Source organism: Tursiops truncatus, chromosome 11 (assembly GCF_011762595.2).
Source record: "Tursiops truncatus isolate mTurTru1 chromosome 11, mTurTru1.mat.Y, whole genome shotgun sequence".
Lineage (NCBI taxonomy): Eukaryota > Metazoa > Chordata > Mammalia > Artiodactyla > Delphinidae > Tursiops > Tursiops truncatus.
Window position 1 is genome coordinate 92,703,823 of NC_047044.1, and position 22,304 is coordinate 92,726,126.

Genomic DNA, 22,304 nt, shown 5'->3' on the forward strand with positions numbered 1-22,304 from the left:
GTTTGTTTTTAATTAATTAATTTATTTATTTTGTGGCTGTGTTGGGTCATCGCTGCTGTGCGCAGGCTTTCTCTAGCTGCGGCGAGCAGGGGCTACTTTTCGTTGTGGTGCACAGGTTTCTCATTGCAGTGGATTCTCTTGTTGTGGAACACAGGCTCTAGGCGCACAGGCTTCAGTACTTGTGACACGTGGGCTCTGTAGTTGTGGCTCGCGGGCTCTTGAGCGCAGGCTCAGTAGTTGTGGCACACGGGCTTAGTTGCTCCGCAGCATGTGGGATCTTCCCGGGCCAGGGCTTGAACCCCTGTCCCTTGCATTGGCGGGCAGATTCTTAACCACTGCGCCACCAGGGAAGCCCCCCTCTCCTGTTTTTGAAGAGGCTTGAGGATGGCCATCATGGGCTACAAAGGCCTGGCACGTTCTTTCCTTAATAAGAAAGCAAATTCAGAGTACTTTGTGGCTTTACCTCTCCCTCAGCCCCCTTTGCCTGGTTGACAGGCCAGAGACAGAGAAGGAGAGAAAGGAGGGAAGGAAATACGTGTTTCTTGAGTATCCACACTACGATAGATAATATCCATGAAACGATATTGTTTTCTCTTCACAACAAACCTCACTGGGTTATGGCCTCTTTGGGAAGCCTTGAATGGTCTGGAAGGATCCACATCATCGTTTGTAATTCCCCTTTTCAAGACAAAGCTGGGCTAACGTGAGTGCGAAATCATATGGGAAACAGTCAACTAAATGTCCGTGGAATGTCAATATCCCTAATTCGGCAAGCCATTAATTCCTCTCCAGCCTCTCCCCAGAAAACTGGGTTTTCTTTGTGATGAGAAGGCAAGCGTCAGGCTCTTAGGTGGTAACTCCCTAACTCAGCTATAATCTCGTAAAGGTCATTCAGTTTCTGTGCATGGGGATTTCTTTTTTTCTTCTTCACCCAAAAGCGAGCTTCAATTGCCCCGCCCCACAAAGCCGTTTCTGGGATTAAGCAAATGATCATTGTTAGGTACCCTTGTCTTTTCCGAGCGATATTATGAACCAGTTCTGTCAAATTAGGGATCTGGATTTATCCCCTCCTACAATTAAACTTCAGATGAAACGAGAAACTGCCTCTGAGGTCTCCTCCCTGTCTGACCCGGGCTGCCAAACCCCATTCTGAAGTTGCCACTCCTCTGTCTCCTGGAGCAAAACCTCAGGTCCATGACCCTTCCCAGCTTCCCCCTCACCTTTGCCGCTCACCCCCAAAACTGGGGAACACACACTTGTCGTAGACGTAAGGAGGAGGAAAGAAAGGTCAAGTCCACACCCAGTGGGACTGAACCTTGAACTTCAGCTCCCACGTGAAGACGAGAGCGAGCCTGCGACTCTCCCGTGTCCGGTGTCCACCGCTCACACTGCCACAGCAACAGTCCAAGAGCTGCCACCACACCTTTATTGCATCTCCAGTGAAGAACAGTGAGTAACTTATTTTACAAGGCACGCTCCCCCGTGAGTGGACAATACCCACTTCCAGAACGCGGGGAGTGAACACGGTCTGAGGAGCGAGGGGATGGGAGAAGAATCAGTGCTTAGAGCACTGAGCAGAACTTAGAGCAACCCAGTGCCCACATTCTCCTGGCAGAGAGAAACTGGGCTTGTCCATGCTGGTGAGGGCTGGAGGGAGATCTCCCGGTGAAGCACAGGGGGCAGGGAGGTGAGTCTGTGGACCAACGGTGAGTCTGGGAGTGAACTGGCGCTGGGAACCCTGGTTAGGCAGCATCACAGAGGTTAGCAAATTTCGGGTGACTTTTAGCGCCTGCCATCCGGGAGGTGATGGGAGGTGAAGGGAGGTGTGGGTAAGTTGGCTTCCAGTGTAGATGTGGGCGGGGTGATGTGAGAGACGGGCCTTTGCTGGTCTGCTCAGATATGAGCTCTGCTCTGAGCCAAGCGATTCTCACAGAATCAGCCCACAGTTGGAAAAGTTGGCTTCTGAGGCTGAATGAGCCAGTGTGTGGTCAGATGACCAGAGCCTGAGTCATGTGTAAGATGGCAGGGACGGTTAAGGGCCACCCTGAGTTGCCCAAGACTCCCACTCGAGAGAAGGAGCCTAACTATGGGACAAAGGAAACAACTACAGTGCTGCTGAGATCTGCGGTCCCATCGGCCCTCATTAACCCCAGAACAGAAGAATCATGGCTGAAGGCTGCAGGGAGGCGAGGTCTTCCTGTGATGTTCTGTACAGCTTCCTGGGAAGACTCAGGACTCAGCCCGCATCCCATGAACTCCCCGCTGGCTCTGTTGACTCGCTGTGTTCATCCCACCCTTCGGGACGTGTTAACTGACATCTTTCCTTCCTTCATAGTCACTGTAAGGGCTAACCCGGGACTGGGCCCGCGGAATGGAGAAGTCCTTTGGGGAGCTCCGATTCTGAAAAGAAAACACTCATATTGTTCAACCCACTCCACTTCCCGGCCATTTCCACGGCACTCTGTACTCCAACCTGGGCAGGAGTCTAACTTTCCTTCCCTTCCTCTAAGCCCTCCCCTGCCCTGCACTCCAGTCTCCTGTCCTAATCCCACGAGGCAGATTACAGGAAAGTAGACCCGCGATCCTTTCTAGGAGGCATCTAGGGGCCATCAGAGTGGCAACATCATCTATTCCCAAAGGACAAATACTCCTGGGGTGCTAACACTGCTGATGAGAAAAAGAGAAAGAGCTCATTTACCTGCAGCTGGAAATGGGTGGAGTACGGGGCATAGAACGTGTCACCTGTCTCTTCAGTACCTGAAACAGACAATGCAGATTAGGTAAATGTCAGGGTTCCCTCCTTGACAGCCCCCACCTGTGCTCGCCCCCGTTGAGTTATTTATAAAGCATGATGCTTTATCCCTTTCATTTTCTGTCTCCCTGGGAGACGGTCAGCTTCATGTGGAGGAGACTGCGTCCTCAAGCCCAGGCACAGGCAGCCCCAAACTGGTTGAACAAATGAACAACTAGCCGCGTATAATCACTACGGAAATGCTTTCCAAAACCTCTCCAGAGCCCTCCTCATCCTAGGACCACTCCAAAAGCACATCTGACACCAGTCTTTTCAGACACAGATCTGGCTGGAGGTGTACCTAGAGAGAATCTCACTGGAGAGTTACCCACTTCCTTACCTGCCCAAACAGGGGGGGAAAAAGTCACGATTTTCTTTGTGAAGGGATAGAACCTGTGAGTAATTGTTTTCTATGTATTTAGGGGAAATCAGAGGGATTTTTTTTTTCGCCGCACCACACAGCATGCGGGATGTTAGTTCCCCGACCAGCGATGGAAGCCATGCCCCTTGCAGTGGAAGTACCGAGTCCTAACCACTGGACCACCAGGGAAGTCCAAAATCAGAGGGATTTAAACTCAGGAACTAAACACATACGCTCATCATGAATACGATTTAGGGAATTCCCTGGAGGTCCAGTGGCTAGGACTCGGCGCTTTCACTGTCATGGCCTGGGTTCGATCCCTGGTTGGGGAGCTAAGATCCCACATGCCGCAGGGCACGGCTAAATAAATAAATAAATACAACGTAAAGCAATCCGTTTATTTCCCACCAAATTTACCTGTTCAGTTTACTCAATAAATACCTAAACACCCTCTGTCTGTAAGATATTGTGAGGAATAGAAGCATTAATCAGAATGATTCCTGCCCTGAGGGTGCCGCTGGAGTGTCCGGAATATATGACAGCTACACAAATAACTACGCGATGAGACAGACTCTGCTAAGGTCATCTCAAAGGTCTAGAGTTAGGCGGACGGAGCAAAGACTGAGGGAGACTGGGGAATAGGGACTCTGCAAAAGGGCAAGAATAAGGAGGGACGCATCAGGCGGAGGACAGACGCTCTTTGAGCCCAGACACGCAGGCAGGAAATTGCAGGGACTTGGTTTGTTTGAACTGAGAGCACAGCTTCAGGGGTGGTGGGTTCAGGCTGTGAAAAGCCTCATCAAGGATTCAGGAAATGCAGTGGGTGCGGGGGCGCCAGTGAGGCGTGTGGGCAGGAAGGGGCAGTGGCCAGAGAAGTATTTTAGGGAGGGGAGGCTGGCGATGGCCAATGGAATGAAGGGAAAGAAGGATTAAAGGAAGGAAGACTAGGGACTTCCCTGGTGGTCCAGTGGGTAAGACCCCAAGCTCGCAATGCAGGGGGCCCAGGTTCCATCCCTGGTTGGGGAACTAGATCCCGCATGCCGCAACTAAAGATCCCACGTGCCGCAACTAAGACCCTGCACAGCCTAAATAAATTAATGAATTAATAATAAGGGAAGGAAGACTAGTTAGGGACCCATAACACAGAGTCCAAGCATGAGGTGACAGAGTGAGAGTGTCCATTGGGAATTCACAGGAGGGGGTGGGTGGTACAATCTCCCCTCCGGCCCTCCCCCTCCCTTCACTCTTTCCACTGCGCAGGAGAGGGGCCAGGGCTGCAGAGAGAAACACCGGCAAGCTTTGCACTGAAGGCTTCAAGAGCAAAGAAATTTACTAGCTGGAGCTACGAACCTGGCCTTGGAGGTCCCTCACTCCTGTCCCACACCCACTCCCCTCCCCCGATTAGACCCAGAGGCTGATGTAAACCCAAGAGATCTATAGTTTCTGGCTATCAGTGCAGGCTGGCTGCTCAGGACTCCAGACAAGAGCAAAACTCCCTCCTGTGGGCCATGGATGGGCGACAAAATGTATCTCTTCAGGCTACATCGAAATCCTCCGTAAATTTATGGAGATTCCCACTGGTTTATGATAAAAGAGCTTTCTCCCCACTCTGTGCTCTGTGGTCACTGCACATTTCTGGAAGGATTGCCTAGTTGACATGTGTAAAGAACACCATCTCGCCCACTTGTCTCTGGGAATTTATCTAATCAATCTTTTTCCATTCCTTTGCTCCATCTTGTTTTGATTCAGAGAAATCTACAGGGTAGAACATACTAGATAAAGACCACCAAGGCCAGCTTCTAGTTCTACTTGTCTCTAACTAGCTGGATGATGTTTTCTTTTTTAAATTTTTATTTGTTTATTTTTTGGCCGCATTGGGTCTTTGCTGCTGCGCGCAGGCTTTCTCTAGTTGCAGCGAGCAGGGGCTACTCTTCGTTGTGGTGTGCGGACTTATTGTGGTGGCTTCTCTTGTTGCGGAGCACGGGCTCTAGGTGCATGGGCTTCTGTAGTTGTGGCTCACGGGCTCTAGAGCGCAGGTTCAGTAGTTGTGACACACGGGCTTAGTTGCTCCGTGGCATGTGGGATCTTCCCAGACCAGGGCTCGAACCCCTGTCCCCTGCATGGGCAGGTGGATTCTTAACCACTGCGCCACCAGGGAGGTCCCTCTAGCTGGATGATTTTAAGTAAGATCTGAGCCTTGGGGACCTTATCTGTTCTATCGGGAGTATGACCTGATAATCTTGCATGTTCCTTACAGTAATAATATCTTATGATTCTCCCCCGTTTTCCCACAAGGGATTCTCTACCCAGCCCGGCTCCGTACCTTGAGTGATTCCCTCTTGAGAATAAGCTATGTTCTCCACACCATAGTTCTGTTTCATGAGCTGAGGTTTACAGAAAGCGTCCTCCACAGGGTAATCCATGGGGTTCCGTTGCTTTGTGAGCAGCTGCAGCTCGGGCGCGATATAAGCCAACAGGAAAACCCAGCCGTTGGCCACCAAGGCTGAACTGAGGATGGTGTCATCCCACTGGGGGCCGGGGGTAGGAACAAAGAGCAGGGTGACCCACGCCACCCAGATGGCGATGGAGAGGAGCATAGTGAGGTAGATGTGGGTCCCGTGTCTCTTCCAGCCAGTGAAGGATCCCCGAAAGGTGAAAGAGGCCGTGACGAAGGTCAGCGTCATCAGGAAGAAGACGTAGATGAGCAGCATGACAAAGTCCTCGTTGCGCCGAGGAGGAGAAAGCTCGGAGAAGATGTCGACGTTGGTCCTGTTCATGGTGAGGACCACGTACTCGATGGCAATGACATCCTGCACCAGACTGAAGCCCAGGGCCAGGCCCAGCATCGCCAGCATGGAGAGGGGCTGCCTCCCTTGGACCAGCTTCGTCAGGTTGAAGGCGTGAACCAGGAGGCAAGAGAAGCAGAGGGCAAAGAGGATGCCGAAGAGGAAGAAGCGTGTGGGCCCCGTGCTGCCATCCAGGTGGATGATGAAGGCGAAGGGGAGGCCAAAGACCCCCAGCACACCCAGGAGGAAGAGGAACTGGGTGGGGAGCACTTTACGCCTGTTGGAGTCCTGGGCCTTGCAGATGAAAACCAGGAGGGCGATCATGAAGGCCAGCGAGGTCACGACGCCCACCGACGCCAAGGCCTCTAAGACGATACCCCAGGCTGCCTTCTTATCGCAGAGCCTGTAGTACCTGGGGTCCAGGTTCGAGCGGCAACCATCGGGGGCATCTGGGGCCATTCTCGTCCTGCAAGAAAGCAAAGTTGCAGGTGGGGGTGAATCTCCCCACCAACTCAGGCACAGAGGACCAAAAACGATTCGGAAACTATCTTGTATATTTAGCCAGGGTTTTGCCCCTGAACTTACAACGTTAGGTCAAGCTACTAGCTGTTCTCCACCTCTCATGGCAAATTCTAAAGGCTGATGAAGGGAAGAAACAATCTCATACCTTCCTCCCCGCAATTTAACTCTATTAATATTTACCCTGAAGCCAGAGGGCCCAGAGCTCTGATGAGGTGTTTCAAAGTCACATCTCAAAAAATACGTCACAAATAACTTGCCAGGGTTCCTGATATGTTTGGCTAGTGTTTCCTTAGGAATTGGTGAACGTGGAAATATGTAACCGTAAAGTTAACACTTTGGGAATTCCCTGGCGGTCCAGTGGTTAGCACTCAGTGCTCTCACTGGTGGGGTCTGGGTTAGATCCCTGGTCAGGCAGCTAAGATCCCACAAGCAGGGCAGTGTGGCCAAAAAATTTTAAAAGTAAACACTTTAAACATAATTTGTCAGTCTCCAGTTTTTTGCCACCTTGGGCCCAGCCTCAGATATTATTTGCAAGCGTTCCATTCTCTCATGGACAAGAGGAGTTATCTGAACTGTAGGTTTCTCTGCGGAAGGCCAGCCTTCCCCTCTCGGCCACTGGGTCCTCTTCTTCAGCTCTGCTGTCACATATTATTTTCCCTTCTTAATTAAGGTTTGTAAGGATGGCTCTGCTAATCCAGAAAAGCAATGGAAGGGGTCTTCCCCGTCATAGGGTTGGCCACGCGTTGCGGCTTGTTTGATCTTAATTCCCCAGCTAGGGATCGAACCCATGCCCTCGGCAATGAAAGTGTGGAGTCCTAACCACTGGACCGCCAGGGAATTCCCCAGAGTGAGCTCTTAATTAGCTACCTGTAAGGAGGGATGGCCTGGATGACACAAAAACAGTGGGTGACCCAACAAAAAATATTACCAATAGCTAATGCTCATTTTTACTATGAATCAGAAACCCTTCTAATCACTTCTCATATATATATTTATTAGTTTAATTTGATAGCAATCCTATAAGGTAAAAATGATTATCCCTATTTGACAGATGAGGAAACTGAGGCAGGGAGAGATCAAGTTACTTGCCCAACATCACACAGCCAGGAAATGGCAGACGCAGGATTTGAATCCAGGTTACCTGGCTCTAGGTGAGGATCCCTGGTCTTAACGACTATAGGTGCTACCTCTCCAGGGAGTTCTAACTGGCCTTAGAATGCAATCTGAGATATTCCCTCCCCCTTCCTTCCCTCATCAGATGCCCCATAAACCAGCTATTTGTGGTCCTAATTCTACTCTCTTAGTTCAGCCCCATGAAGGATAGGCGCTTCCAGGTGATAGATGACCCACAAAGCAGGTAATCTACTCACCCACTCAGGGACAATGAGAAATCGACTTGAGGTAGAGCAGTTTACTTCCTATACATCTGTCCTTAATCTCCCAGATCTGCTGCCTTTTTTCCTTCCACAAGCTCCATGTCAATTTTAGACCCAGCTGATTTCCCAAACCCCATGAAATCAAATTCCTAGGGATTCAGGGCACACGTCGGAAGATGAGTTGGGAAATGGGAAGGGAAAGGAGTTTGTATATTTCCTCAAAATGGATGATTCTCAAATTCCAAAGCCAGTGTCAGATAAGATGTTGAAATTCAGGACCGCTGTGGTTTTAACAGCTTCTCAACAAAACTATAATTTTTTTCTGAATTATATTACTGTTTATAAGTTTCTATGGCACGATTCTTTTTGATTTGTTGTATACTATTTATGCATGTAATCTTTTTTGTTTTCTAGTGTTTCTTTTTCTGATAGGATTGCTCACTCAACAGAGAAATCTTTTGAATTGACTAGAAGACAAATATTGGGGGGATGGGGAGCGGGGGCAGAGTTAGAAGAAGGGAAGGCTCATTGAGACCCCCTCCATAGAAAAGCACACGTGAGAGCTCTTGGCCTCTCCTAGTGCCAAATTGGGAGAAAATGTGCGTAAAGAAATCAGCAAGAAGAAGACAGCTAGGATTGAGAAGCAGGAAAAAGCAAAAAATACCCAGAGTCCTGCCTCTTTCCTTATAGCAGAAAAAACAGCTCAGAATTTCTGCACCATATACCCATAAATGCTTATAAACAAGATTTCTCGGGCCCTTCACAGCACTGTAGGGGTGCTGTGATCAACCCAAGACGAAAAAGAACGCCCTCCCCTCCCCTTCCATCCTGTCTCTTCAAAACCAAATCACAAAATATGACACAAATGAACTTATCCATGAGACAGAAACAGACTCACAGACGTAAAGAACAGACTTGTGGTTGCCAAGAGGGAGGGGGTGGGGGAGGGATGGATTGGGAGTTTGGGTTAGCTGATGTAAACTATTATATGTAAAATGGATAAACAAGGTCCTACTGCATAACACAGGGAACTATATTCAATATCCTGTAATAAATCACAATGGAAAAGAATTCTCTTTAAAAAGATCAAGGATTTCCCTGTTGGCACAGTGGTTAAGAATCTGCCTGCCAATGCAGGGGACATGGGTTCGATCCCCGGTCCGGGAAGATCCCACATGCCGCGGAGCAACTAATCCCATGCGCCACAACTACTGAGCCTGCGTTCTAGAGCCCAGAAGCCACAGCTACTGAAACCCGTGCGCCTAGAGCCCGTGGTCCGCAACAAGAGAAGCCCGTGCACTGCAACGAAGACCCAACGCGGTCAAAAATAAATAAATAAATTTATTTAAAAAAAAAAAAGATCAAATCACAAGACGGAGCGCAGCGAGGTGGGACACATAATGAGCAATTGCTGGCTGACTCTGCAGAGCAAACGAGCATCCTCCTCCACGTAGACAGAATTCAAACACCTGCTTCCCCTAAAGATGCAAAATACGGACTTCCCTGGTGGTCCAGTGGGTAAGACTCCACTCTCCCAATGCAGGACTCCAGGGTTCAATCCCTGGTCGAGGAACTGGATCCTACATGCCACAACTAAGAGCCCACATGCAGCAACTAAGAGTTCCCATGCCACCAACAAAGATCCCACGTGCTGCAACTAAGACCCAGCTCAGCCAACATAAATAAATAAATTCTAAAATGATAATAATAAATAAAGATGCAAAATCATCTCTTCAGTTCAATGAGATAGCTGTGTCCCAGCATTTTTTTATTCCCATAGCCATTACGAAAAAATGATGTATATGTATATGCCATGTAACACGTACAGACATATATGAATGACTATTGTGTAGATGCAAGAATTGTATATGTGTGGTGTGTTCGAATAAAATAAATAACTTAAATAATTGATGGCTTAAATCCATCTTCCATACTTTGTAATGAAATTTGCCTCTCCAAGCTTAACTTTTTTTTTTTTTTTTTGGCCACGCTGGGTGGCATGCAGGATCTTAGTTCCCCGACCAGGGATCGAACTCGTGTACCCTGGAGGGGAAGCGCGAAGTCTTAACCACTGGACCTCCAGGGAAGTCCCTGCAAGCTTCACTTTGCAATATAGCCATTCATTCAACCAGCACCACTATGTGTCAATCATGTCAATCACTCTTCTAGATGCTCAATGGTAAAGGGGAAAACAGACATCAGACATGATCGTTGCTGTAGTAGAAGAAATGGACAGATGGACGTAATCTGCCACCACTGCCACGACCTTCCTGTGGCCTTCCCTGGCCAGGGGTCTGTCACCTGCAGTCCACTCCAGGAAAATGACACCCTGGTCATCCCGACTGCATGCAGAGCACAGAGCAAAGAGTGGGTTACGTTCCACCTCCCCAGGGCAGTGCAGAATGAGACACAGGAGGAAAAAGAAAGGCAAATGCACTTCAGATACAGGCAACCCCTGAAATACAAGGCCCCCCAAAGTCTGATACACTTGGCCCTGGGTGGAACCGGACAGGGAGAGGGGACACGTCCCCTTGTCTATGCTGAGGATGCAGAAGAGGAAGAGCTGGGTCTAATTCAAGGGCAGCGTCACAGGGGAAGGGACCAGGATCCAGCATCCTCTTCACTCCCCACCTCCCCACCTCACTCCCTCTCAGATTAATCATAAGGGCAGTGTCCAGCTGGAAAGGTATTTCTCTCACCTCCCTGCCCTTCCCCAGAAACTCTCCTTCCCCACCCCTCAGGGCAGTGCTGTTTGTTGACAGGTAGTTGTTATCATAATTACCTGATAATTATAAAGGAATCTGAACTTGATGACTGTCAGTCTTGAGAGACTGATGAGGTTTTCACCTAAAGGAAGGTCCTGGTGCTGCACAGAGGGATGGTAGGGCAGAGACTTCCTGCTCCCAACTTGGACCTCTAGCCCCTTCCCATCTGTGCAGCTGTGCAGGAAGGGTTTGTGTCTTGAGGCCTCCTGGTGCCCACAGACCAGGGTCCGACACTGTAAGCACATAAGGTAAGGGGTCCCTGGAGAAAGAGAACCAGGCGTGGCTTTCTTGACGTAAGAGAAGCCATTTTTGGCCTAAGTTGTTTTGTGATCTAAGCCTAGTCACAGTGCTTGCCCATGAACAGGTTTCAGAAATTAATGATCTTTTTTTTTTTTAAGATTGTTTCTTTTGGATGTGGACCATTTTTTTAAAGTCTTTATTGAATTTGTTACCATATTGCTTCTGTTTTATGTTTTGGTTTTCTGGCCAGGAGGCATGTGGGATCTTAGCTCCCCGACCAGGGATCAAACCCGCACCCACTGCATTGGAAGACGAAGTCTTAACCACTGGACCAGCAGGGAAGTCCCAGCAATTAATGATCTTAAGGGAACAAAAGAATGCAGAAATAAGCAACCGTGCTCAGGCAAGAGAAGTACCAACAGCAAAGATAATAGATCAGTTGTAAAGACTCCCAGCTCTGCTCAAAGATTAGCCTGAAGTGCTCAACCACCAGATCAACTGGAGTCTGAGGGGTGATGGTGTTGACCTTTCCTGACCCTCATGACGTCAGTCAGCAAAAGCTTGGACTCTGTGGATGCCTGAGCCCCTTCATGAATACGCATGGGGCCTTAGCTTGAAACGTCCCCAATTTTGCCATTTGGGGAGACACTGCTTTGGGCAAGATCGCCGGTGCTCTCCTTACCTGCTACAAGTAATAATAAATCCTTCCTTCTCCAGATCGTTGGCTTGGTTGTGCCTTTTGGTTCAACACTCACTAAGAAGTGAATCCAGTTTTCCAAGTAACACCACGAGCAATTGACAGTGGGTATGTAGAGAAGAACCCCACTTCCCCCAATTTCACCTCCACCTCCCACCCCCAATCGTGCAAGGGAGATGGAGAAACAGTCCCTGAATTACCTTTAAAATGCTTTTTTTAAACTAAAAATAGAAATACCATATGACCCAGCAGTCCCGATACTGGGCATATACCCTGAGAAAACCATAATTCAGAAAGAGTCATGTACCACTATGTTCATTGCAGCACTATTTACAATAGCCCGGAGATGGAAGCAACCTAAGTGTCCATCAACAGATGAACGGGTAAAGAAGATGGGGCACATGTATACAATGGAATATTACTCAGTCATAAAAAGAAATGAAATTGAGTTATTTGTAGTGAGGTGGATGGATTAGTCTGTCATAGAGAGTGAAGTAAGTCAGAAAGAGAAAAACAAATGCCATATGCTAACACATATATATGGAATTTAAAAAAAAGAAAAAAATGCTTATGAAGAACCTAGGGGCAGGACAGGAATAAAGGCGCAGACGTAGAGAAAGGACTTGAGGACATGGGGAGGGGGAAGGGTAAGCTGGGACAAAGTGAGAGAGTGGCATGGACATATATACACTACCAAATGTAAAGTAGATAGCTAGTGGGAAGCAGCTGCATAGCACAGGGAGATCAGCTCGGTGCTTTGTGACCACCTAGAGGGGTGGGATAGGGAGAGTGGGAGGGAGACGCAAGAGGGAGGGGACATGGGGATATATGTATACGTATAGCTGACTCACTTTGTTATAAAGCAGAAACTAACACACCATTGTAAAGCAATTATACTCCAATAAAGATGTTAAAAAAAGAATAAATTTTACCAAGATAAAGATAAAAAAATAAAACATGAAAAAAAAAGATGTTTAAAAAACACTTTTTTTAATGTTTGTTTTTATTATAGAAAATTTCAAGCATACTCAAAAACAAAGAGAATAGTATAATGAAGGCCCATCATTTGGTTTCAAAACTTACCACTATTTGGCCAGTTTTCCTTCATCTACATCCTCATCCCACTCACTAGATCGTTCTTAATCTAGTGAGAAATCCCAGACATCATTCTATTCATATATGCTTCAGTATGTGTCTCTAAAAGATAAAACCCTTTTAAACTTAACCCCACTTTAAAAATTAACGACGGGGCTTCCCTGGTGGCGCAGCGGTTGAGAGTCCGCCTGCCGATGCAGGGGACACGGGTTCGTGCCCTGGTCCGGGAGGATCCCACATGCCGCGGAGCGGCTGGGCCCGTGAGCCATGGCCGCTGAGCCTGCGCGTCCGGAGCCTGTGCTCCGCAACGGGAGAGGCCACAACAGTGAGAGGCCCGTGTACCGCAAAATAAATAAAAAAATAAATTAAAAATTAACGATGACCCTTTACTATCAAATATCCAGTTAGGGTTCATAGTTCTCAGTTCTCTCAAACGGTTTTTTTTTTAAACTTCTGAGAAAGTAATCTTTTATCTGAGTGACTAATTTTTTTGGAATTATCCTTCCTACTTCACCTCTCCTCCACCCTCTTCCACCTAATTCACCCTCCTCCACCCCTTCCCCAGCATGACAGCGATTTCACAACGGGTCTGAAGTGTCCTAAGCACTTTGAATTCTGTCAGAGAGAAATCAAACTCACCAAACGCACTCACAAGCAGGTCTGCACTGAGGAGGCGCTGGGTCACATAGGGAATGGCCCAGATGAGCCACCAGGAAGGTGGCTGGGGACGAAGGACAGGGTTCTGAGAAGCTGAGGTCTTCTAGCAAGCAGGGTTTGAGGAAGAAAAGGGAAGCATCAGCATTTAGGATTAGAAACCGCCAGGAGCTAAAGCAACAGCCTCAGAGAAGAACCTAAGGGCTGGAGCAGAAGGAGAAAATGAAATGGAACTGGTGGTCATATGGACATCGTATGACCAGAGTCATAACCAGATTCTGGTCTGGTTATGTCTGCTCATAACCAGAGTCAAGGGCAGACAGACCTATGGGAATTCCCTGGTGGTCCAATGCTTAGGACTCTGCGCCCTCACTGCCGTGGCCCGGGTTCAATCCCTGGTCGAGGAACTAAGATCCCACGAGTTGCGAGACACAGCAAAGACAAAAAAGGGCAGAGAGACCTAGGGTCCAACCAAGAAAGGACTTGCTCCTACAAAGACCAAACGGGGGGCAGCCCTGGCCGCGGCTGGGCTCCTGTCTAAGTGACCCCAGGTGTCTTCTCTAGCGTGGATTCTGAGCAAGCAGAGACAGTAAGCAGAGGGATTTACTGGAATCCAGTCATTCACTCCCACTCACTTCCCTGATTGACTAAACCCTGCACTCTGGAGGGAGATGGTGAGGTTTCAGCGTGTGCACCCTCTGGCCTGAGACACGAGAAAGGACTTTGAGTCATGAGGGTGAGACCCTCTTCACTTATTACAGCAGCTGAGCCAACTACCGCCGTCCAATAATCCACCAACACCCACAACCAAGACGCTGACATCCCTCAGCACTGCCTTTAGCCCTTTTCAGGTGAGCCAAGGCATGACAGAAAGGTTAAAAAAACAAAAACGAAGGAGGGAGGAAAGGGAGAGGGAAAGGAGAAAGAAGAACCAGAAACCGGGGCTGAGGGGGAGGGGAGGACAGGGAAGGAGGGAGTCGCTGCGCTCAATTCCCAGCCCTGTGACTCCGCCCCTTTAGGAAAGAGGGGTTTCAGCGGCCTCTGTGTGCGGACACCGTCTCCTGGAACCTCCAGCCTCTCCAAAGCGGGGCTGGGTGCTGAACGAGGGGGTCTGAGCCCATGTCCAGTTCCTCTGTTCACCCCTCCGGGCAACTCCTTGTAGACAATTTCCAAATCACTTTCTCCCTCCCCCTCATCCTCCTTCCTGCCCCATTTCCTGTCATTAAAAGAATATGTTCTGCAAACTCCTAACCAAACCCCAGACCAGGGCTGGAGGTGAGCTTGAAGGGTCTGAGTAGGGGCTGGGCTCAAGACACAAGGTGAACGCTCACCTGCCAGACAGAGCCACAGGGGTGCTAGAGCAGGACTGGCCCTAGATTGGCCTTGACACACAGCATTGACTGGGATGCAGGGACAAATTCCAGCATGTGAAGGGTCTCTCAGCTTCTCCTTTGCAACCTCTGAGACTCCTCTTTCCCCAGAGAGGTGGGGAGGTGTCTGGAGTTACTTACGTCCAGACCTAGTAGGTTTTCGAACTGACTGTATGCGGCCCACCCCAGATTACCTGAGCAGGAATTACCCGCGACCCTGAATCTTGCCCAGAGCTGATCTTATGTTCCTCCTTATGAGATCTGTCTCCTTCTGTCATCTAAAAAGAAGAAGACGATACATGTATAACTGATTCACTTTGCTGCACACCTGAAACTAACACAACACTGTAAATCAACTATATCCAATAAAAAAATATTTTTAATAAAAAGAAATAAAGAAGAGGACGATACTGACCTCTTAAGACAACTGCCTGGGGAATGATACCAAATAACTCAAGTGTTTGTTAAAGCTGGGCCTTCACACCATCCCAAGCCAGGCAAATTGGCAATTTTCTAGCATTTTAATTTTCTCTCTATTCTTGGAATTGCCACATTCAATCAGTAGTAATAACAATAGTCACAATACAAGTATGATTAAAACTAATGACAACTACTGTCACATACTGAGTCCTCTTATGAGCCAGGCTCGATGCTGAGTGTTTGTTTCTCTATGTGTGTTCACTCATTGACATGCTTTTACATCTATTTTCTTATTTAATATTCCTACAACCCATTTTACAGGTGATAAGACTGACTCTTGGAGAGATGAAGTTACACATCCAGTGTGAATTAGTTAGGAAGAATATCCCTTTATGAGTAGTCTTAATTAGAATTTAATCTTTTGTTTCATCTCTAAATCACTATTACGCTCTCTGAAGCTTTTCTCCCTGACTCCAGCTTCACTCTATTTTTTTTTTTTTGAAATTGAAGTATAGTTGATTTACAATGCTGTGTTAGGTCCTGGTGTACAGCAAAGTGATTCAGTTATACATATGTATATATTCTTTTTCGTATTCTTTTCCATTATGGTTTATTACAGGATATGGAATATAGTTCCCTGTGCTATACAATAGGACCCTGTTGTTTATCCATTCTCTGTATAATAGTTTGCATCTGCTAACCCCAAACTCCCAATCCATCCCTCCCTTACACCCCTCCCCTTGGCAACCACAAGTCTGTTCAAGCCTCTCTCTATTTAAACCACATCCAAGAAGTCTCCAAAATAAGCAATCCTGCATTTGGTCAATCTCCCTGCATTTGCTGTGGTAAGTGTACAAATCATGCAGACCCGCAGACAGAAGGTGTGGCCGCTGCCCCTAGGAGCACCAACAGAGTCACACTGACATACAAATAAGGCTTGCAGAGTGTGCAGGAATGCTGAGGGCACACGGAAAACAGGGACCCACTCTACCTAAAGTGTTAAAAAAAAAAAAAGACTTTAGAGAGGAGACCAGGGGGAGATGAGGCCTGAAAGATGGGCAGGGAATGGTGGGAGATTTTAAGAAGGGAGAACCAAATGGAGCTTAGAAATACAGGCTCGTGAGGAGAGAGATCCAGTTTAACTTTGTTAAATCTAAGATGAATTGGGGGGACTTCCCTGGCAGTTCAGTGGTTAAGACTCCACGCTTCCACCACAGGGGGCACGGGTTCGATCCCTGGTCGGGGAACTAAGATCTTTTTTTTAATTGAAGTATAGTTGATTTACAATGTTGGGTTAGTTTCATGTGTACAGCTAGGTGATTCAGTTATAAACATATTCATTCTTTTTTAGATTCTTTTCTCATATAGGTTATCACAGAGTATTGAGTAGAATTCCCTGTGCTATACAGTAGGTCCTTGTTGGTTTTCTGTCTCATATATAGTGAGGGGTGTGTGTGCGTTCATGCCAGATTATGCCCTCTTTTTACAGTGGAGGAAACAGAGGAACAGAGACATTAAATAACTTGCCCAAGATCACCTGGCTCTTAGAAGCCAGGCTCCTGGGAGTTCCCTGGTGACTCAGTGGTTAGGACTCAGCACTTTCACCGCCACAGCCCGGGTTCAATCCCTGGTCAGGGAACTGAGATCCCACAAGCCGAGTGGCACGGCCAAAAAAATTTTAAATAAAAGCCAGGCTCCACGACACCAGATTGTGCTGAGCCTGCATGCTTGAACATGTGAGTCTGAGGCTCAGGAGAGGTTTGGGCTATGAGCACAGATGGGGGGTCACGGGCTCATAGCAGGTGTCGGAAGGCTTTGGAGGAGACCAGATCACACAGGGAGCCTGCACGGCAGCAAGAGAGCCAAAGACAGAACCCCGGGACACCGTCTCATGGAAGCAGGAGTCAGCAAAGGTTGTTCAAAGGAAATTGCCAGGGTTAGTACAAGAAACAAGCCCGGCTGGTTTCCTAGAAGTCCAGGAGCAGTTTCCCAAAGAGTGGTCGATGGAGTTAAATGATACAAGGGCAGCAAAGAAGAGAAGGCGTGGGAAGGAATCTTTGGGTTTAGCAATTTAAAAGCATAGCAAAAGAAAAATAAATAAATCATTAAAAGCATATTAATTAAATGCATAATTAAAAGCATATTAATTAAAAGCATATCAGCGCCTTTTTGTCTGTTATAACAGATTCAGCCTCAATGTGAGCTTCAAGGCTTTTCTCCAACTGGTCCTCCCATCCACTTTTTCCTGGTTTCCTCACTCCCCTCCCCACATCTGTGCAAGGTAAGCAAAACTTCCAAGAGTCTTTTCTATCTGGAAGGGAACTGGGGCTCATCCAAGACCCTCTCTACAAAGTTGCTCTTTGCCTCATCCCATGCATTCTTCTCCTTGCCAAAAAGACCCTTCTCCTAGTCACAATTCATGTACCATGTTTCGTATAAACTTGACCCCAAACTTACCTCTACCGTGAGGGTTTTTTAATTATTAGTCCCATCTCATTCTAAATTTGTAGATCTCTTCATAGTTTTTACAATTAAGTATTTCTCGGTGCTCAAGTTTTTCCATATATATGTCATATATTATACATTAATATCAGTGCTAACTCGCCTATCAGATAACAAGCTTCTTACGGAAATAGAGCAAGTCTTCTATGTGTTGGTATCTCCCTATGTGCTCTGCACAGTGGTTGTTGAGCAAACGTTCTGGACTAAAACTGAGCGTGAATAGAACTCAAAGCAAGTTATTCATGAGCAAGTATGAGTAATGGGGAGGAAGAATTTGGGGAGCTGGAAATGTGCTGATGCTAACCCTTATATTTTTATCTAGGCTGAGCTCTAAGATGAGGCTGGAGTCCCACAGAAATTTCTCTGCCCTAGTGTGAAGGATTAGCTGTAAATGGAAAATGTCTACAGGGAAATGTCCAGGATCCCCTCTTCTGGGTAAGCCATCCGTATTCTGATGACATAAAAGTGATGCATCATGGCAACAGCTTATGAATAACATCTGAATATCACTGAGTTGAATTTCTATTAGTAACTGGGAGAAAATAAATCATCATTCCACCACAGGCAGATATAAACAAGTATAACAACAGTGTTCATCCCAATTTATTCACTTTTGGAGGTATTACCATCTTCCTCTGTTCTAAACTTTAGATAAATTACTGAAATATAAAATAAAATACTTGAAATCCCCTTTTTTAACTTAAGATTTTGAGTGAAACTACTAAATCTCTTAGGCCCAGAATTTTAAGATATGAAATTTCCAGGAAATAGGTGGATAAAGTGAAGGCCTCTACTGGTATACCACCTCAAAGCCCTCAAAGACACCTTCTTTCAAGTATTTTATTTCAGCATATGAAGGTAACATATTTATGTTCCCAAGCTAAACTTACCTCTCCTTACAAGCCTTTGTTTCTAAACCCTGAGAATGGTACTACCATACACTCAGTGTATCTAAAAATACAATATAGACTATCTAATGTGGGGGAAGATAGAGAGAGCAGACCATATGGCCAAAAATTAGATGACAATAGCAAGCAACTCTTATTACAATAAATGTAAATGGTAATTTTTTATTTTGAAAAGACTAAATTAAACCATATTATACCTATAAGAACCTCACCTAAAACAACAAGAGTCAGAAAAGTTGAAAGCAAAAGAAAGGAAAAAATGAAAATAAGTGCAAAAAAAAGGAACAATAACATATGTTTATTTAGCAAGTATCATGTATCAGGTACAAAGTTAAATAATAGCTTGCTCAAGGTAAGAAAATTAAGTAAGAGTTGAGTTATTAATATCACACAAAGTTTAGTCAAGACAAAAAGCTATTATATTGACCTAAAAGCTTTTTTAATAGTAATTAAGAATACTCCACATTGAAGATACAACCATCATAAACTTTTATGCACTGAATAATACAGCACCAAAATACCTAAAACAAAAGCTACCAGAAATACAAGGAGAAATCAAAAGAAATACTATAGTTACAGAAACTTTAATACTTCTTTATCAGTCTTCAGCAGATGAAATAGAAAAAGCAAACAGTAATATGGTAAATTTTTATAAATGTTCTATGGATCCTTTAATATGCCCTATCTTCATATTTTATTAGATCTCTACTATTAATCATGTAATTCAGATCCTCTATATCTGTGATCAGCAAAGGACCAGATAATAAGGAACTTAGAAAATGGCTTTGCAGGCCATTTGTTTGCAGCTGAGAGCAGTCATAGATGATACACAGACAATGAGCATAACTGAGTTCCAATAAAACTTTATTTACAAAAACAGACTGTGGGAAGTGTTTTGCCAGGAATGTAGTTTACCAGCCCTCTCTATATGATTTCTTTTATAGAAGTGGTCATGGAATGTTTATAAAAACAGCATATTCTAGATCACACCAAAAAAAAAAAGCCTGAAATAAGAAATGTGCAGGAATAATGCACAGAAATGTATATAATCTGACCACAGGCAATAAAAATAGGAATATAAGTAGAAGCAAAAACACCAAACTACTCAGAAAATTTGAGACTCCTCAAGGAAAATTATTATTCGATTCATTGTTTTTAAAGGCCCTGTCATACCAACACATCATTTCCTACCCATTTCCTCAGCTCAGCCTGCGGAGTTTTAAATAGCAGTGGACCTGAAGACAAACCCCCAGAATGAGAATAAAAATCACAGTCAAAACTCTTCTTCACGCCCTCTTACCTTCAATGCCCACCAAGGAGTGGAATACAAAGAAGCAGACTCCAATGAGGCCCGAAGAGACACACACAGATAGAGAAGGGCTAGAGTCTCGCCCCGGGAAGGAGCTGGGGGCCTTTCCAAGACCCCTTAGGAGGAACTCAAGCCCAGCCCAGGCCTCCTCACAGCTACATGGCCTGCAGAGCTGGGATGAGAAATCACGCTTCCTGACTCAAGGCTCAGAGCGCTTCCCTGGAATGTTAGCTCGTTCTGAGTTCCGCTCATTCCCACCTGTCCTTGGAGCACCCACCTACCTCTCCACACCCCAGAGCAGCCTCTTTCCTGGGTGACACCTCTGCTGGCCCTCCTTCCCCGCCCCCCCCCCATTTCTTCCCTCTCCTAGGAGAAGCCAGCACACAGACCGGAGGGCGGAGTTCTGACCCCCCCTATCCTCACCCCTCCCCAGGCCCCTCCTATCTGAAGTGGCTCAAGTATTCCCCTTCAGGAATGAGCCCACAGGCCTGGCCGATTCAACCAAACCCTTCAACAGGTGTGGCGTTTACAAAACCCTCAGAGGCAAAACTCAGTCTGGAAAGAAGTCAGGAATGGAAAGTCCTTCAAGTTCCTTGAACCGGAGCTGCTTCCCCTTCCTTCCCCCATTGATGTTTAAGGGACCATCTTGGACAGTTTGGGCCCATTCCCGAGTCCCATCTGGTTGGTGCCTGAAAGTGGGCTATTACTGGACATTCAACCCAGGGGATCCAGAGCAATTCAAGGGACAGCAGAGGAAGGAATGCTGCAGAGCTGAGGGCCGCACTCACGTCAAGAGAAGGGACGGCTTCCAGAATCTACTTCCCCAAATTCAGAAGGGCACACTTGTCGTGGAAGGACAGAATAAATGGACACTTTACAGTACCTGGGGAAAGTAGCAGTGGTCACCATCTCCTGCTTCCTGCCCACCCACGCAATTCCCTGCCATTCCTCTAAGATCTTCCTCCTACTTTTCTCTTCCCCTAGACTGACCCCAGAACTGCTCACCTGCCGGGCCAGGATTCCACCTACTCAGTTTGTTCAATGTGTCTGAGCAGAAACTATTTATCCTGATTATCTTTTTGCTCTCTGCCTCTTAGCCTGGGAATGGGATGGGGGTGTGGGATCTGAATTGAATTAAACTACAGGAATTCCTTTCCTGGGATTGTTTTTTGCTCCGAGCCAGCTGCAGTCCATTATCAGGGTTTCTTTCCTCTTGTATCCCCCCTCCCAGCGCCGCTCTCCCACCCCCACCGCGCGTCCCCCCCGCCCCGGAGGATTGCAATCCCGAGGCCGGGCGCGTTCCGTGCTCAGTGCGCCTCACTTACCCTGGTACCTTGGCTTTGGCGAGTGAACTTGGCGCTGCTTCCCGCGCGCAGAGGCAGCACAGGAGCCCCTGGGTGCTAGCGGAGCCCGCGGGCAGCAATCCCGCCCTCCCGGCGCGGAGCAGTTATAAAGGCGGCTGTCGCCGGCGGGAGGAGGGAGAGAAGGGGTGAGCAGAGGCACAAGGGGCGGGGGAGGGTCAGGGTGGGGTGGGGTAGAGGACACGCCTATTCCAGTTCCACTGCACCGCTTGCTGTTATGAAAATAAAGTCCCCGTGCCAGGGAATGAGCCAAAAGCCGCCTGACGTCAGCAGCACAGCCACCCTTGAAATAGGTGGTGGTGGTGATGGGAGGGGCCACCCAAGGCACCCAACCCGCCCCACCCGGCGCATCAGCAGCTCAGGACGTCCCAGGGCGGCGGGTGGGGGGTGCGGGGGGGTAAAGAAAGGAGTCAGAGGGGACCGCTCAGTATCCGTCCTGCCTGCTGTCACCTCCAGGAGGGAGCCACACCTGCCCTTGCTCCGGGCACTCCTGTGCGCCCAGGGCAAGGGCTAGACAGCTTGCAGTGCCTGGGGCCCCTGGGAAGCTAGGCCCGGGACAGGAGGAGCTGGCCACCCTCTCGGATCTCCCCAGCCAAGGCAGGTGAAGCCAAGGAAAGCCTCCTTCCTGGGCCCAGAGTCAGCTCTGCAGTTCCGCCGTCGGAGCTGTCCCCAGACGGGCACCGTGAAGGCTGCCCCAGTGCGGAGAGACGGGGAGATGTTTCCCTGTCTACTTTCCTACCTCTCTTAAAGCCTTGATGATGCAGGTGGGGGAGAATGTGGATGCCAGATAAAATTATGAAATAAAGGAATTTGCCTTTGGTGTCTGGTTCCCTCTCCCTCCGCTGCCCACTCCTTGGCCATGATCAAGCCAGTGCCACTGAAACCTGTCTTTATTGACTTGTCAGACAGTCCCTGAGTGGCTGCCTCCCGGGTGCTGGCCTCAGGCAAGGCCCTACCTCACTGCCTGGCAGGGGGGCGCTGTGTGCTTTTAAGGTGCTGTTTAGTATGCACACTGGTCAGCTACCTGGGATACTATGCATATAATGAACGGGGGGGGGGCCTAGGGTTCCCCGGCTTTCTCCTCACGTCTCCTCACACCCCAAGTTTCCAGTCTTTTTAAAGGTGACTTTTTGGAGACAGTGCCTCC

General features: G+C 47.6%; 1 protein-coding gene across 2 annotated transcripts; it reads right to left on the reverse strand.

The window, feature by feature from the left end:
* Window positions 1-1,412: 1,412 nt before the first annotated feature.
* GPRC5A (G protein-coupled receptor class C group 5 member A) lies at window positions 1,413-21,280 on the reverse strand. Of its 2 annotated transcripts, XM_033867024.2 has the most exons (5): window positions 21,122-21,279; window positions 14,852-14,935; window positions 5,476-6,404; window positions 2,699-2,757; window positions 1,413-2,400 (listed from the first exon to the last, which is right to left on the reverse strand). In XM_033867024.2, exons 3-5 carry the CDS (start codon window positions 6,395-6,397, stop codon window positions 2,308-2,310), a joined length of 1,074 nt encoding a protein of 357 aa, XP_033722915.1. In that variant the 5' UTR covers window positions 6,398-6,404; window positions 14,852-14,935; window positions 21,122-21,279; the 3' UTR covers window positions 1,413-2,307. The 2 variants fall into 2 exon arrangements, with proteins under 2 accessions (XP_033722915.1, XP_004311548.1); XM_004311500.4 differs by lacking the exon at window positions 14,852-14,935 and having other exon boundaries at window positions 21,122-21,280.
* Window positions 21,281-22,304: the final 1,024 nt, after the last annotated feature.

Excerpts from the sequence above, each read along its gene's own strand:
- GPRC5A (XM_004311500.4), bottom strand. The coding sequence starts at position 6,397 with ATGGCCCCAGATGCCCCCGATGGTTGCCGCTCGAACCTGGACCCCAGG. Across the intron at positions 2,758-5,475 it reads TCAAGAGGGAATCACTCAAG|GTACTGAAGAGACAGGTGAC; the intron begins GTACGGAGCCGG and ends TGTCTGTTTCAG. Across the intron at positions 2,401-2,698 it reads CCACCCATTTCCAGCTGCAG|AATCGGAGCTCCCCAAAGGA; the intron begins GTAAATGAGCTC and ends TTTTCTTTTCAG.